We start from the raw sequence: 16,744 nt of genomic DNA on the forward strand, positions 1-16,744 counted from the left end.
ACAGATAATGCAAAAATGTTTCTTAAAAATCGATTTCTTTTTTTTTTTAGGCAAAACATAATGTCTAAAAAATATATACAAAAATGCAAAAATGTTCCTAAAAATAGCCTTTATTTTTTTCTTTTTATGCAAAATGTAATTTCTAATATATATATATACAAATAGTATGCACAAATGGTCCTTAAAATAGGCTTCTTATTAGGTAAAATGTAATTTCTAAAACATGAAAAAATTGTCTTTAAAATCGTCCTTATTTTAATTTTAGGCAAAAAATAATAAAACAAATATGCAAAAGATTTCCTAAAAATAGCCGTTATTTTTTTCTTATTAGGCAAAAACTAATAAAAACATACAAAATAATAATTAAAATAATGCAAAAAAGGTCCTTAAAAGGGCTTTATTTTAAATGTAGGCAAAATATGCTTTCAAAAAAAGAATTATGCAAACATGGTCCTTAAAATAAACGTTTATTTTAAGAAAAATATCATTTCTAAAACAAAATGCAAAATATGTTTTTTTTTTCCAGGCAACATATAATTTCTAAATATTTATTTTCTTATTATTATTTTCGAGTTTACACTCAATAATTAAAATTTTTTTTTTTTTTTCAAATTCACATAAATTAGTTTTTGGATTTATAACTAGAGTTGATTGTGTTCAGTGGATGGATGGACATAAAGCCTCTAATACTTTCACAGGCCGTCCTAATGGCAGCTGACGCGGGTGTGGCAACACATTTGTCCACAAATATAATGGAGGAGAACATTTCTTTCACGTCAACATCTATTTTCCCAGGCGTGGACTGCATGTCTGAACATCCAAACGCCACAAAAACCTCCAAACATGATGTGGAGCGGCTCAGCAGCCAGGCACTGAAGCTGGCATCAGCCGCGCCAGACAATACGGCTCCACCGGACGCCCTAAACATCAGTCTGACTGAAAACCTTCAAACACTTTCCCTTACAATCAAACAACATTTACATGGTTTCCAATAGGCTCAAAAAGGGTCAGAAATAATATCAAAACATGTTTTGTAGAAGAAAAGCTGCTTTTATTCTTTATTCTCAAAAGAAAGAAAAACACACAAAAATCCCCCAAATTTAGTTTTGTCTATGAAAAGAGTGACTAGCAAACCTGCAGCATCACATTAGCATAAATTGAATGCAAAAAGAATGCAAAAGTGGTCCTTAAAGAAGGCTGTATTTTCTTTATAGGCAAAACATAATTTAAAAAAATTTAAATAAAGCAAAAATGGTCCTTAAGATTTTTAAGGCAAAATATAATTCAAAAGAGAGAGAGAGAGAGAGAGAGAGAGAGAGAGAGAGAGAAAAAATACTGCAAAAACAGGGAAAATATAATTTGAAAAATAAATAAAACAAAAATACTTTCCTTTGGCAAAATATAATTTTAAAGATTCTTTACTGCAAAAATGGTCCATAAAATATATATATTTGTTTTCTTTTAGGTTAAATATAATTTTATTTAAAAAAAAAAGCAAAAATAATACAAAAAGGGTCCTTAAAATAGTTTTTTTTTGGCAAAATATTTAAAACATGCTAAATTAATGTACAAATTGTTCTTAACATGGCTTTATGTTCTTGTTAGGCAAAATATAACGTGTAGAAAAATGCAAAAATGGCAAAATGTAATTTGTAAAAAAACAAAAACAAACAAAAAAACAAATGCAGCAAAAATGAAAAAAAAATTGTCCTTAAAATTGGCATTATTTTCATTTTAGGCAAAATATTACTTTAAATAAATGTAAAAATGGATTTTTAAAATAGACTTATTTTTTCTTTTTAGGCAAAATATCATTTCTAAAAAAAAAATAATAATCAAAATTAAAAAAAATGCAAAACTGTCCTTAAAAATGCTTTATTCGTAGGCAAAATATAATGGGTAAAAAAAAATGCAAAAATTGCCCTTAAAAAGGAATTCTTTTCTTTTTAGTTAAACATTTGCAACAAATTTTAAGTAAAAAGAAATATGCAAAAAAATGATGCACAAATGGTCCTTAAAATAAGCTTTATTTTCTTTTAGGCAAAATGTAATTTCTTAAAAAATGAAAAATGGTCCTAAAATAGCCTCTATTTTCTATTTAGGCAAAAACTAAAAAAAGTGCCTTAAACAGCATTATTTAATTTTTAGGCAAAATATAATTTGTACATTTTTTCAACAAAGCTGCTTTTATTATTTGATCTACAAATAAAAATACAGCAGAATCCTGACTGCAGCATCACATTAGCATACATATATTCCTGCACACAGAAAATGACAGCAAATGATGCAGTCTTTCTCTGATATGATGTTATGTTGGTGCTAAAGCAAGAGCAGCGAGCCAGACTCTCTTCCCAACATGATCCCAGAGCACAGCTGTGAGCCATTAACCGTTTCCGGCCGACACTCATGTCCTCCAGCAGCTCTGTCGTTACTTGTTTGTATTTGTTTAACCCCATCTGCTCCTGTGAGATCAGCCTCGATGCAAACAGCTGTTATTAAACCCTCCGCAGGTCAGATCACATGCTTTTATCACCCAACACACAAAACACTGTGTTTAACAGATAGAAAATGCATCAAAATATTACACTGGACAAAAAGTGCACTAGTTTAAATAGAGAAAACATGCAAGATTTTTGACTGGCAGAGCAGCTGAAATATATTACAAACAAAAATGATAGTATTTTTGAAAGAAGTCTTTTCTGCTTCACCAAGGGTGCATTTATTTGATCAAACATACAATAAAAATTGTGAAATATTATTATAATTTAAAAAAGTTTTTCTCTATGTGAATATATAGTAAAATGTAATTTATTTCTGTGATCAAAGCTGTATTTTCAGCATCATTACTCCAGTCTTCCCAGTCAACAATTTGATCTCACAATGATGTCACCATGAGCTCACATGATTCTCATGGTGTGGTCACAATGTGTGCGTCACAGTGAGCTAAAAGTGTAACCACACAGCGCACTCACTGTGTGCTCATACTATGTTCACAATGTGAGGTCACTGCACACTCACACAAGAGTTTATTATCTCATCTGGTGATATCTGCATTGAACTGAATATCCTATAGCCGTTATATCAAAAGGTTGTGCTTTGAAAAAAAAAGGTTAGCTGATTATCTTAAAAGTCCGGTCAGTTCATACTGCTGTTAACACTTTCTCATATATATATATATATATATATATATATATATATATATATATTTCAGCCTTTTGACAGTATTTGAAACATATATCTCAAAATTAACATATTCGCTGAATATAATAGGATGCATTTCTAAATTGTGTGTCAATTATTCTTGACTTTATAAGAGTGTTTTTATTTCTCTTTTAATGAGATGCAGATGAATCTATTTATTTTAAATATATATATATATATATATATATATACACACACATAACTGCTTAAAAAGGCTTTATTTTTTATTTATAATATTTCATCTCTCTTCATCTCTCTTTTATAAAAGCAAATAAATCTATTTATTTTTCTATTCTAACTATTTACATTTAGTTTTTTTTTTTTTTATATTTATAATTACTAAAAAAAAGTGGTCCTTAAAATAGGCTTTATTTTATTTTTAGGCAAAATATAATTTCTGAAAAAATGTACAAATTGTCCTCAACATGGCGCTATTTTTCTCTTTTTTAATAACAGATGAATCTATTTAATTTACTATTCTAACTACACACAGTTATATAGATAGCTGCATTTTCTTAACTGCATTTCCCATTGTTTTCCTGCTGTCTGTGAGCCATAAGAACGGACCTGTGACTCTTATTTTTTAGATCATTAGCTACTAGTCGAGAAACACTCTAAACTAACTAAATAATACAGCAGAGACTGGTTATTAACTAGACAAATCCATTTGGGGGAAATTCAAGCAATGCATCAATAAAAGGTTAATTTAAGTTTACATTAAGAAAGACAAATACTCGTGTCCCTTCATTACGCTTCATAAAAACTCCTTGCTATGAGCTCCGCAGTGTTGGGTCAGTCCTCTAATAAAGCACTAACTAATGTCTTATTCATGAGCAGCTCTTGCAGGGCACAGGAAATGTTTGGGGCTTGAATTTTCATGAATTGTGAAGTTGTGGCTAGATCCTGTTACCTAATGAAACAAATCATGTTATTAAAAAGAAATGAGCAAATAAAATCAATAAGGATCCGTTTACACTTTGGTAACAAAGGACTGTAGAAAGGGCAAGACTAATTTGTGTGTTTGCCAAACAATAACAAGGATGAATAGGAATGTGAATTACAACAAAAAGCTGAACAGGAAAAAATATGAGTTTTCATATCAGAATATTGTTAGATGAGATTGTAAAGCATGTTTCGGATGATCTGGAATTTAAGTTAAAGCATTCAGCTCCTAGCAACACCATAGCAACCAGCCCACATAACAACTCACTAAAAACCACTTAGAGAACCATAACACCAAGGCCATCCAAGATTAAGATGAGTTTGTTTCTTCATCAGATTTGGAGAAATGTAGCATTGCATCAGTGTCTCACCAATGGATGCTCTGCAGTGAATGGGTGCCGTCAGAATGAGAGTCCAAACAGCTGATAAAAACATCACAATAATCCACAAGTAATCCACACCACTCCAGTCCATCAGTTCACATCTGGAGAAGACAAAAGCTGAAACAAATCCAGCATTAAGACGTTTTTAACCTGAAACTTACTTAGTGTACTTTTAGTTACTTCTGGCTAAAATACGAGTACATAATCCATAATAACACTTCCTCCATTGAAAAAGTGCATCTCCTGTTGTCTCTCACATCAAAATCCAGCCACATATTTGTTTAGAGCTGTTTAAACGCTGCTTGATCTGTGCAGATTTCTCTCCTGATTCAGACCAGACCACTTTCTCACTGGAGGAAGCGTTATTATGGATTATGGACTCATATTTTAGCTGGAAGCAATGGTTTGAAGTTACAAACATCTTAATGCTGGATTTGTTTCAGCTTTTGTCTTCTCCAGGTGTTAAATGATGGACTGGACTGCTGTGGATTACTTGTGATGTTTTATCAGCTGTTTGGACTCTCATTCTGACGGCACCCATTCACTGCAGAGCATCCATTGCTGAGACACTGATGCAATGCTACATTTCTCCAAATCTGATTAAGAAACACACTCATCCTAATCTTGGATGGTCTGAAGGGGAGTAAATCTTTTGCAAATTTTAATTTTTGGGTGAACTCTTCCTTTAATAACATGTCCAGTTTAAAGGCACAAACATCTGAAGGAAAACTCAATCGTCCCTTTCTTGTTTGCAGTGAGAACTGGCGGTCAATTTTGAGAATAATTCCCCTCGATATGACTGTGGGTCCAGGGTTACACAAGGCAAATAGACTTCCCCTTTCAGCCAAGTCATTTCAACACAGACCACTCTATGGAAGCAATGTTAAAAACGTCCCGCAATGTCCATCTAAGCCAAACCAAAGCGCTGCCCAAGATTTGCCTGGAATAAATGGAGAGAAAAATTCCTAAACTCTCTTCCTAACATGAGCTCGACACAACAGCTGGCCACTTTATGCTCTGACATGTTTAAGTGCGCTGCTGTAAGATCTTCATCCCAGCAATTCAACCCAATTCAAACTCCAATAAAGAATGCATCAGGTACATTTTAACGCCACAAATTCTTGCACATTAACAGGATAGTTCAGCCCAAAATTTAAATTCTGTCATTATTTATTCAGTCTCATGTTGTTTCAAACCAGTATGCTGTAATTTTTTCAGTGCAACACTAAAGGAACCTCAAATGCACTCAAAAATTAATCAAAGTGCATCTATTTGATTTTATTTAAATAATCATATTTTCAAAATGCATTTGTTTAAATTCCTCAGAATCAGTATTAATCCATTAACAGGATAGTTCAGCCCAAAATTAAAATTCTGTCATTATTTATTCAGTCTCATGTTGTTTCAAACCAGTATGCTGTAATTTTTTCAGTGCAACACTAAAGAAACCTCAAATGCACTCAAAAATTAATCAAAGTGCATCTATTTGATTTTATTTAAATAATCATATTTTCAAAATGCATTTGTTTAAATTCCTCAGAATCAGTATTAATCTGTTAATTGTGAAATCTAATTTAAGATGATACACTATAGAGGTGAACAGGATAAAAAAATGTAACTAATAGATATCACCATACTATAGTTATTTAATCACAGTACATTAAGACAATTGTTTTGTATTACAAGTTTTCTGAAAGGTTATGTTTAAATAAGCAAATGGGGCATTATCTAATTAAATATGCACTCATTTACATACATTTCCAGAAGATAAATCCAAACACTGGGTAAAGTCAGGTTCTTTGATGGAGAAAAAACTGACAGCCTTTAAAGATATTATAATTGAAATCTATAGATGCAAATAAATAAAGTGTAATAAAATAAACACTTCAGTGTCTAGTTTGTGTGTTTTTTTCCATTAGTCTGAAAGAAGACGTCAAAATCTCATAAATGACCAATGCATAAAAAAACAACTGTTTTGCCGGTAGTGTTTTGTCTTAAAAGGTTACTTGGTTTAAATATGGATATCTGTGGAACAAACAAGACTCAATTAGTTAAAATTAATGATATTTACATATAATAAATTGGATTAATTGACAATTAATTGCGTATTTATTAGTACTATATAACATAAATCTCATTCATGTTTCATTTATGCATCACTGACAAATATGCATCACATTAACTTTTTATATTATATTATTATATGTGACCCTGGAGCACAAAAGCAGTCTTAAGTCGCTGGGGGATATTTGTAGCAATAGCCAACAATACATTGTATGGGTCAAAATTACTGATTTTTCTTTTATGCCAAAAATCATTAGGATATTAAGTAAAGATCATGTTCCATGAAGATATTTTGTACATTTCCTACCGTAAATATATCAAAACTTCATTTTTGATTAGTAATATGCATTGCTAAGAACTTCATTTAAACAGCTTTAAAGGCGATTTTCTCAGTATTTTGATTTTTACAAATAGTTGTATCTCGGCCAAATATTGTCCGATCATAACAAACCATACATCAATGGAAAGCTTATTTATTCAGCTTTGAGATGGTGTACAAATCTCAATTTCTAAAAATTGACCCTTATTTTGTGGTCTTGTCTTTTGTGGTCCAGGGTCACATATTATATTACATTTTTATATGCAACTAAAATCTTAAAGTGTGCAAACTTATAAAAATACATAAATCTTGAAATCGTAAATCTTGTGCAGGCTTATTTGAGCATAGACAAAAAACACCATATAAGTACCATAAAATTAATCCACAGACCTGTGCACTACATTCCAAGTCGTCTGAAGTAATATGATGATTTTTGTGAGGAACAGACACAAATTTAAGCGCCTGAAAATCTCCTCCTCTGCAGCTCTTAAATATCATTCACCGTAAGGGTTTGAAATGACATATTTACTGACAGCATCCTTATTTTGGGGAAATATTCCTAAATAAACAGACAACAATGTCTGCAATGAGCTGAATGAATAAGAACATAACTTGTTTGTTCACAATTAAACTCCACAGAGTAAGAAATGTTTTATTTAGGGCCCAATCCATTATATTTCCCAAAATTCTGTTTTCTATTTGATTTTTTCTGGAATCTGTGTTTTATGATTTAGTACAAATTTATCATCAGAATATGATTATGTGTCACTGAAAAATATGAATCACATTAACTTTATTAGTTTATGTTAAAACTGTGTAATAATGGATGAATATTTTCATAAATCATAAATCGTAAAGTGTGCAAGCTCATAAAAATACATTATATAACATATATGAAATATTGAAATCTAACTCGAAATCCATTTTATTTCCCAAAATTCTATTTTCTTTTTTTTTGTGTGTGGATTCTGTGTTTTATTATTTAATACAAATGTATCATCAAAAAATGGTATCTAATTAAATTAATTAATAAAACTTTAACAATTTAATCAATCTTTTAACATTTTGTCAAATAAAAATATAATAATTAATTTACAACAAAGAATACATTTTTATTAATTTTTTTGCCAAATAAGATGCTGCACAAAAACAGGATTAAATACATGGATGAAATAAAAATATTATTATTATTTTGGAACAAATAAGTTAAAATGTATATAATAAATTGGATTAACTGATGATAAATTGTGCACTTAAAATACATTTGGTTCATTAATACTATTAAATCTCATTCTTGTTTCATTTATGTGTCACTGAAAAATATGAATCACATTAACTTTATTAGTTTCTGTTAAAACTGTGTAATAATGGATGCATATTTTCATAAATCATAAATCTTAAAGTGTGCAAGCTCAGAAAAATACATTATATAACATATATGAAATTTTGAAATCTAACTCAAAATCCATTTTATTTCCCAAAATTCTGTTTTCTTTTTTTTTTTGTGGATTCTGTGTTTTATTATTTAATACACATTAATCATGAAAAAATGGTGTCTAATTAAATTAATTAATAAAAATTTAACAATTTAATACATTTTTTTTTAAACTGTAAATGAAATGAAAATATAACAATTTATTTACAGCAAAACATTGCATTTTTATTTTTTGTCAAATATGATGCTGTACAACAGAACTGTGTTATTTAAAACATGGATGAAAATATATCTTGGTTGCATGATATTCCTTAAAAATAATGATATTATTTACATTAGTAAAGAAGTACATTTTAGCACACAAGAGTAACATATTTCTGTCATAATTTCTTCAAGTTAAACCAAACTTTTATTTTAGCGGTCTGTCGTGAAGATCGTTGAGTTTCCGTATGAGTTTGACTGACTGTTTTTGCATTTATTTCTACTGTTAGATTAATTCAGCAAAAATGTCCAGATCATCGTTATCGACAAATTTTATTGCAATCTCAATATGATATTATTTATCACCCAGCCCTATAAGAAAGTCAACAATTCTGATTCAGATTTCTGGAGCTGACATATGTATGCCTTATATCTGTAATTAATTTTATTAGAGGTACGAAGTGGCTCTTACCGATGTATTTGCTCCATTCTGGGTCCAGATCGGTCTGATTGGCCAGGCAGCCCTTCATCACATTCAGACAGTAGTTGTTGCAGGGCTTCAGCATGAACAAACCCTGACAGTACGAGCAGTAGAGCATTTTAGTGAAGCCGCTGACGCACGCAGAGCTCATGGTGACCTGCGGACGGAAGATGACACACGCAATTCATTTGATGCATATGGATGGAAATCATACTGTCATGCTGAAATACATTAGTGAAAAATCTCATGCAAGTTTGTTCATGCGAGTTTCTCAAATTGCACAGAAAATGATACTTTTGAGAACATGCTGAGGGGTATATTCTATAACTAAAACAAAAACTTAAAACAGAATTAATTGAAATTAACTTATTAAGATGATTAATTCTGGTATTTAGACAACGTTTTAACAAAATTATGAGACATAAACACACACAGATTGGATCCAAACATCCAGGAATCAAATTCTAAATTAATACCGGAAATAAACAACATTTCAGTTTTCAGATAAGTGCAAAATAAATAAAATAAGTTTATGATGTAAAATGAAGAAGAACTATTTCAGAATCTGCACTATTTTTAGGTCACAATCAAATGTAAGTTAAGCTCCATTGGCATTTTTAACAAGAATATTATTTTTCTAAATATGCCAAGCCCAAATATATTTGACTGGGTAGAAATTCTTAAAAATAAAAAGTAAAACTAAGTATATTTTGAATTCAATTTTATTTTTTTACTTTTTGATTTAAAAATTTTTATTTAACCATTAAAATGGAATAAAAGGAGTTTGGGGGAAAAAATCGGAAAAACAGAATTTGGGGGGAAAAATGCATTTCATAGGGCTTTAAAAACATAGTTTTGATATACTTACAAACTAACTTAAATTGTTATTAAATTGTACATGTTTAATGATTTTAATTAATTAGACATGCTTTTGCATTACTAAAATTTACTTTAGCCTTTAAAACAGTATGCAGGAAAATTAAAACAGAAAACACAGAATTTGGGGAAAAAATCAACAGAATTTGACAAAAAAAATACAGATTTAATTTCTAAAAATTTAATTTAGACAAATGAATTTGTTACTTTTAATAAATGGTTACATTCTATATATTTCATGATTTCAATTAATTAGACATGCTTCAAATTTAATTTAACCATTAAAACAGAATCCAGAAAAATGTAAACAGAAAAAAACACAATCCAGTAAAATTTAAACCAGAAAAAAAAGGAAAAAGTCAAAAAGATTTCATAGTGCCCTGAAAATTTAATTTCTTAAGATTTTAGTAAATTGTTAAATTCTATAAGTTTCATGATTTCAATTAATTAGACATTTAACTTAACCATTAAAACAGAATGCAGAAAAATTGAAACTGAAAAAAAAAAAAAAATAATGGAATCCAGTAAAATTTTCATAAAGTCCTAAAATTGTAATAAATTGTTCAATTCTATAACTTTCATTATTTCAATTAATTAGACATGCTTTACATTTAATTTAACCAATAAACGGAATCCAGTAAAATTTAAACTCAAAACATTTGGGAAAAAAAAAAAGAAAGCAAAAGATTTCAAAGGGCCCTAAAAACATATGCTCTGATATAATTGTATATTCAAACCTCATGCATGAACACTGCATGTTATATCTTCACTTACAGTGAATACAGTTCATGCTGTCAGATGCTACAGGTTTCAATTTCCCTCATAAAATCACAAGCACAAATCAGCTTGACAGGGCAGTAAGCACCACTTTATGAACCACACGGTTAACAGCTCACCTTGGAAACCCTGTTAGCCACTTCCCGTCCAACCATGAGGCCCTGGACGAAGGTGCGGGTGGCGATGAACGCTCGTGTAACCTGAGACTTGAGCTTCTTGGGAACGTCTCCAAAGGGCTTAAGCTGCTCCATGTACTTGCCGATGCATTCCAGATAGTCTTCGGTGATGAGGTACTGGGAATTCAGGAGCTGGAACATGCGCTCCAGCAGACGCATCCAGAAATCGTTCAGCATCTCCTCCAGATTGACGTTGCCGCCTGTGTAGTATCGCTTCAGCTCGGCGAACAGGCCTTGGAAGACCTCGGCGTTCTGCAAGTAGGGCTTCCCGTACGTGCGCAGAAACATCTCATTCAGAGAGCGTTCGGTGTTCTCCAGCAAATCCAAAAAGAAATCTGTTAAAACATGAAATACGGCTTTTCTGTGTCAATTAATACTGAGAACATGGACTCATTTAGTTAGTTTCTTTACATGCGTATTGCTCACTTCGTTACCTTCAATATACACTGTAAAAAAAGTTTTTTTTTTCGAATTTGTAAATGAAACAAGGTACTTTTTCAGACGTTTTACTTCAAAATTTTATGTTTAATTCAATTTGTTAACTGCGAAATTTATTAGCAATTTCTGAGTAAATTGTTTCAAACTAAATCTACACCAAATGTTTTTTGAATTGGTCAGTATTGGTTAGTAAGTAAACTGACATGTTATTGAAGGATAAACAAATGAACAGAAGTAGCTAGCATTTTCATAATGAAGATTCTGCATCAATTTGATTCACTTTTTGCAAGAGAGTCGGCACAATTCACTTCTCTGCTGGAAATTAAGGGATTGTTATGAAAAATATGACTTTAAATGCATTCACAAGACACACAGCTGCTGCCATGAAAGTTTGAGAAGGCAGCTGAAAGAAAATACATGGCTATATTAATGCAAGTGAATCAAGTGAATTTATTTAATTAATTTACATAGGTTCACAAAGAGTTCAAAAGAAATGTTATATATTCCAAAGCTTTTATTTATATACATTTATTTATATTAATTTAAAGTTGCATATTAATTGTGAAAGTTGCTTATGTGTAAAGCATTAAGATATTATATATATAATTTTTTAATAAATGTGTATATAAATCTAAAATATTGCATGTGTAAATATATAAATATATATATATATATATATACACACACACACAAACATATAAATGTTAGTACATATTTTTCAAGCATAAATAAAAATAGTCAGGCATATTTAAGACAAGAATCATTAGATGACGTTAAAAGACTCAAGATTTAAGGATCAATAAAATAAGCAAAAAATAATCAGTTGTACTGTAATTTTAAATCTTTACCAATCTTTGCCACTATCCTTAAAACATAATATTTTACCCATTTGTCAAAAAGAAGTTTGTAATCATTTAAAATATAATAAATTGATCATTTAAATATTTTAATAAGTACAGGTCAGAATAAGCATGTCATTTCATTTTTGCATAAACATATCTGTTACGCTGACTGAGGATCGGATATTATTTGATATTTTAATACCCATAATTTGATATGTTATTTTCACAAGTTATTTGAAACATTGCAGTAAATAATTTACTCGCATATAATATGTTTTCTGTGTATATAAAATCACTTTTGTAAATTTAATTTGATGTGGACACAAAATGGGACGTCTCGTCTTTGATATATATATATATATGTGTGTGTGTGTGTGTCTCTCTCTCTCTCTGTGTGTGTGTGTGTGTGTGTGTGTGTGTCTCTCTCTCTCTCTCTGTGTGTGTGTGTGTGTGTGTGTGTGTGTGATTTAAAATATAATTTCAGTGACCACACATATCCTCAAAAAAATAATAATAAACAAATACATAATTAATTTATAATTATTTCATAAATAATAAATAATGTATTTATTATTTTTTCATAATAACAAAACTATACATGCTGTCTGTTGGGATGTGTATCAGACAGTACATTGATAACACACAAGTAATGTTATGTTTTTCACTTTAATAGATTTTCCTTTAATGATTATATTGTGTTTTGTTCAAAAAAGTCTGTAAAATAACTGCTGTTCAGTTAAAATATAAATAATTGAAGTTGCTCAAGACAAACATCCAGAGTTTTTTGAGAAAGAGCTAAATCACAATAAAGAACACAAAACTGAAATCACTTCACATCTTAGTGCTTACAGATAATCCAGAGATGAGTTTAAATGCTTAAACGCTGTTTTAAATTCATGTTGGCTCCCCTTTAAGCTGCTAATGAGAGAATCGAATGACTTCCAGCAGGTTAAAGCTCTGCTAATGTAGCAAAGTGAATGAAATGAAATGTTCAGAATAGTCCTGTTCACTGATCGGCTGTAATTGCTTTCAGATGAGGCTTTTCTCTTTTCTTTGTGTTGTGTCTCACTTTTGATTTGTCTCTGCAGTCGAATCCGTTTAATGCATAACTAAACTATTTCTTTCTTTGAAGAGAAATGGGTTTGCAATATCACGCTTTAATCCAGCACACATAAGAATAATATCCAATCAGTTTTAGCATGCATTCATTCGGGACGCTCTGTAAAGACTGAAACAGTAAGCAAGTGGAGGGTCAATCGCAGAGTCGGACTGTTTTGATGAGCACATCACTTTCCAGATAATTCTTCACTTTCTTCTGTTAAGTGCTTCTTCATGAGGTCAGTTTCAATGCCATTCCGTTCATTTGAATTCAGCACACAATGTTGCTAACATTCTCCCTGACAAACTCGTCAGCGCTCTTTGTTTGTGCGTCCCGATCATCACAGCGCATGATGAAACCTCTCAATGTCACGGTAAACAGGGTATTTATTCACACAGAAAACATGCTGGGAATTATACAACTGATCGTTCCGGTTCTGGATGCTGCAATAAATGTTTGTCTTTAATATTTTAATATGGCATAGCTGCGATAAAGCACTCAGGGTTGTGCAATATTAACATACAGCATAGGTTCTTGTACTTTATCATGTAAGATGCACAGAAAGTCGCTTTGGATAAAATGATGAAAGCTTTGCCGAATAATAGATGTAATAGTAATTGTAAAAATTAAAAAAATAATTAATTAACAAATAAATAAATAAAAAAATTTTAAAAATAAAATTAACATAAAATTCAATAAAAAAAGTAAAAATAATAGAATATTAAATAAAAATTTTTAATAAAAACGTAATGAAAAATAAACAAAACGTAAAAATCAAAATGTAAAATATTTTATTGTAGTTTATCATGTAGAACTAAAATGCACAGAATGTTGATTTGGATAAAATAATGAAAACTGTGACAAATAGCAATTGTCTGCCAAATAACAAATGTAATAGAAATTGCAAAAATGTAAGTAAATAAATAAATAAAATTGTAAAATATTAACAATAATAATAAGAAAATAAAATAATAATATTAAAATCAAAAATAAAACTAAATAAAATGAAATAAATTAAGTCATTAAATACAAAAGTAAAAATAATAGAATATTAAATTAAACATTAAAATAAAAAATGTAATGAAAAATAAACAAAACATACAAATCAAAATGTAAAAAAAGTTCTTGTATTTTATCATGTAAAGCTAAGATGCACAGAAAGTCGCTTTGGATAAAATAATGAAAACTTTGACAAATAGTAGTTTTCTGCCAAATAATAAATGTAATAATAATTGTAAAAATGCAAAAATTAATTAATTAATTAATTAAAAATATTAAAATATTTCATAAAAATGTATAAAGGTTATAAAAAATAAATATAAAACAAATAATAAATAATAAATGTATATGCAGAAAAAAAATGGATTAATGAATTCGCTTGGAAAACACATTTGTCGTCAGTATGAGCAATTAAACATTTATAAACAGACCTTCAACCGCATTATGATTTTAGGAAATGAGTTTCAGGGAGGCCTTGTTTATATTGACAGTCTGTGCTGTAAACTACTGTCATCAAAAATGGAAGGATTATAAATATTTAATCTTTGAATCAATCTCTGATTTTTTTTTTTTTTTCATTTTAGATTAACTTGGGCAGAAACAAACATTGTAACATTTTGCGTAATGACCTTCAATAACCAATTACAGAAATTTGTTTTCAGTGGTTTATTATTATATATTTTTTTATCTGTACTTATGGAAATATTACAGAAAAACTAAAGGGAAATGTGAAATGCCTTCCTTAGTCTATTTCCTACATTATTATTTTTCTGCTGTGGGTAACATAAAACAATATATTTTTTTCCTCTTTTAAGAAGGAAACATTTCCTTCTTAACATGGCTTTAGTATGAATTTACTGTGGCATTCACATGTTTGGGATCTGTAGGATTTGTAATGTTTTTGAAAGAAGTCTCTTCTGCTTCAGCAAGGCTGCATTTATTTGATAACAAAAATACAGTAAAAATTGTGAAATATTATTACAATATAAAATAGCTGTTTTCTATGTGAATATCTGTTAAACTGTAATTTATTTCTGTGATGCGCAGCTGAATTTTCAGCATCATTACTCCAGTCTTCAGTGTCACATGATCTTCAGAAATCATTCTAATATGCTGATTTGCTGCTCAAGAAACATTTCTGATTATTATCAAGGTTGAAAACAGTTGTGCTGCTTCATATTTTTGTGGAAACTGTGATACATTTTATTTTTCAGGATTCACAGATGAACAGAAAGTTCAAAAGAACAGCATTTATTTGAAATAGAAATATTTTATAACAATATAAATGTCTTTACTGTCACTTTTGATCAATTTAATGCTTCCTTGCTGAATAAAAGTATTAATTTTTGAACTTGTTGCCAAATGCACTGAATCTCTAATTATGCAATTTGGATAAAATGATATAAATATCAGTCATCGCTCTATATCTCCAGTAATATGTCTTAGTAAGATGATATTTAAATGATCCAAACATATAATGCGATGCAATCCAGTGCTGATTGAGAGCTGAAGAAATAAAGGCTCCTCAGAAGATGTGAGATGTTCTGGAGGCTTGTGAAGATCATTCCTCCGCTGAGGAACAGTGAAAGTAAAGCTTCTGGAAACAAACGCTCCTCAAAAGATCCTGAGGATCAGATTTGAGACTCTAAAACATGATTGATGGAGAATCAAGTAAAGCTGAGCTGCTTCAGTCCAGTAAGTGTTCATCTGGAAATATTACTGCAGTTATTCTGACGTTTACTTGATCAAAATCAGTAGATTTGAGAGCAAAAAAACACGTGAAGCTTGAGCTGAAAAGACCTTTTACTTGATAAAAAACAAAAGTCTCAACTATCAGTCAGATGACAGAAGGCATGCAGCAGATTGTGTGCAACAGGTTTAACAGCAGTTATCTTGGTCATCATTTATAGGCCTGAAAATGTGGACTTTCTAGGGTTAATAATCTCTGACTACACTAAATAAGCAGCTTTTGAGTGTAAACAGTCTCATAATAACTCGACTCTTTCCTCAATCTAGTCGATGAACGTTAAAGAACAAATCGTACCATCAAACCTTTTATGTCCGGTCATAAACGCGTCCCTCAGCTCTTCGCTCGTGTCGTCCATGAGCTTCTCAAAGTCCCGTGAGCTTCTCTGGCTGAAGTTCTCCTCCATTTCTGCATTACAGCATGTTTTCTGAGGAACGCAAACCCGCAGGTCCTCTCCTACAGACCACAGAAAGACACGTCAACTCAATTTAACACTGAGAATAATCAGAAATGTTTCTCGAGCAGCAAATCAGCATATCAGAATGATTTCTGAAGATCATGTGACACTGAAGACTGGAGTAATGATGCTGAAAATTCAGCTGCGCATCACAGGAATAAATTACAGTTTAAAATGTATTCACATAGAAAACAGTTATTTTAAATTGTAATAATATCTCACAATTTGTACTGTATTTTTGATCAATTAAATGCAGTCTTGGTGAAGCAGAAGCTCACAGATCTTCTCAGCAATCGGTCATTTCCAT

General features: G+C 30.4%; 1 protein-coding gene across 1 annotated transcript in view; it reads right to left on the reverse strand.

Annotated features, from left to right (window-relative positions):
* LOC107666651 (glypican-6-like) overlaps positions 1-16,432 on the reverse strand; it is a 39,356-nt gene extending 22,924 nt beyond the window's left edge. Inside the window, exons 1-3 of the mRNA XM_016458071.1 lie at positions 16,278-16,432; positions 10,799-11,190; positions 9,018-9,183 (exon numbers count right to left, since the gene is read on the reverse strand). Coding sequence (XP_016313557.1) covers positions 9,018-9,183; positions 10,799-11,190; positions 16,278-16,386 — 667 coding nt within the window. The 5' untranslated portion in view covers positions 16,387-16,432. The remainder of the gene's footprint in view (positions 1-9,017; positions 9,184-10,798; positions 11,191-16,277) is intronic.
* Between the last annotated feature and the right edge of the window lie 312 nt (positions 16,433-16,744).

The sequence above is a fragment of the Sinocyclocheilus anshuiensis genome, unplaced genomic scaffold (assembly GCF_001515605.1).
Source record: "Sinocyclocheilus anshuiensis isolate Anshui unplaced genomic scaffold, SAMN03320099.WGS_v1.1 scaffold1461, whole genome shotgun sequence".
Taxonomy (NCBI): domain Eukaryota; kingdom Metazoa; phylum Chordata; class Actinopteri; order Cypriniformes; family Cyprinidae; genus Sinocyclocheilus; species Sinocyclocheilus anshuiensis.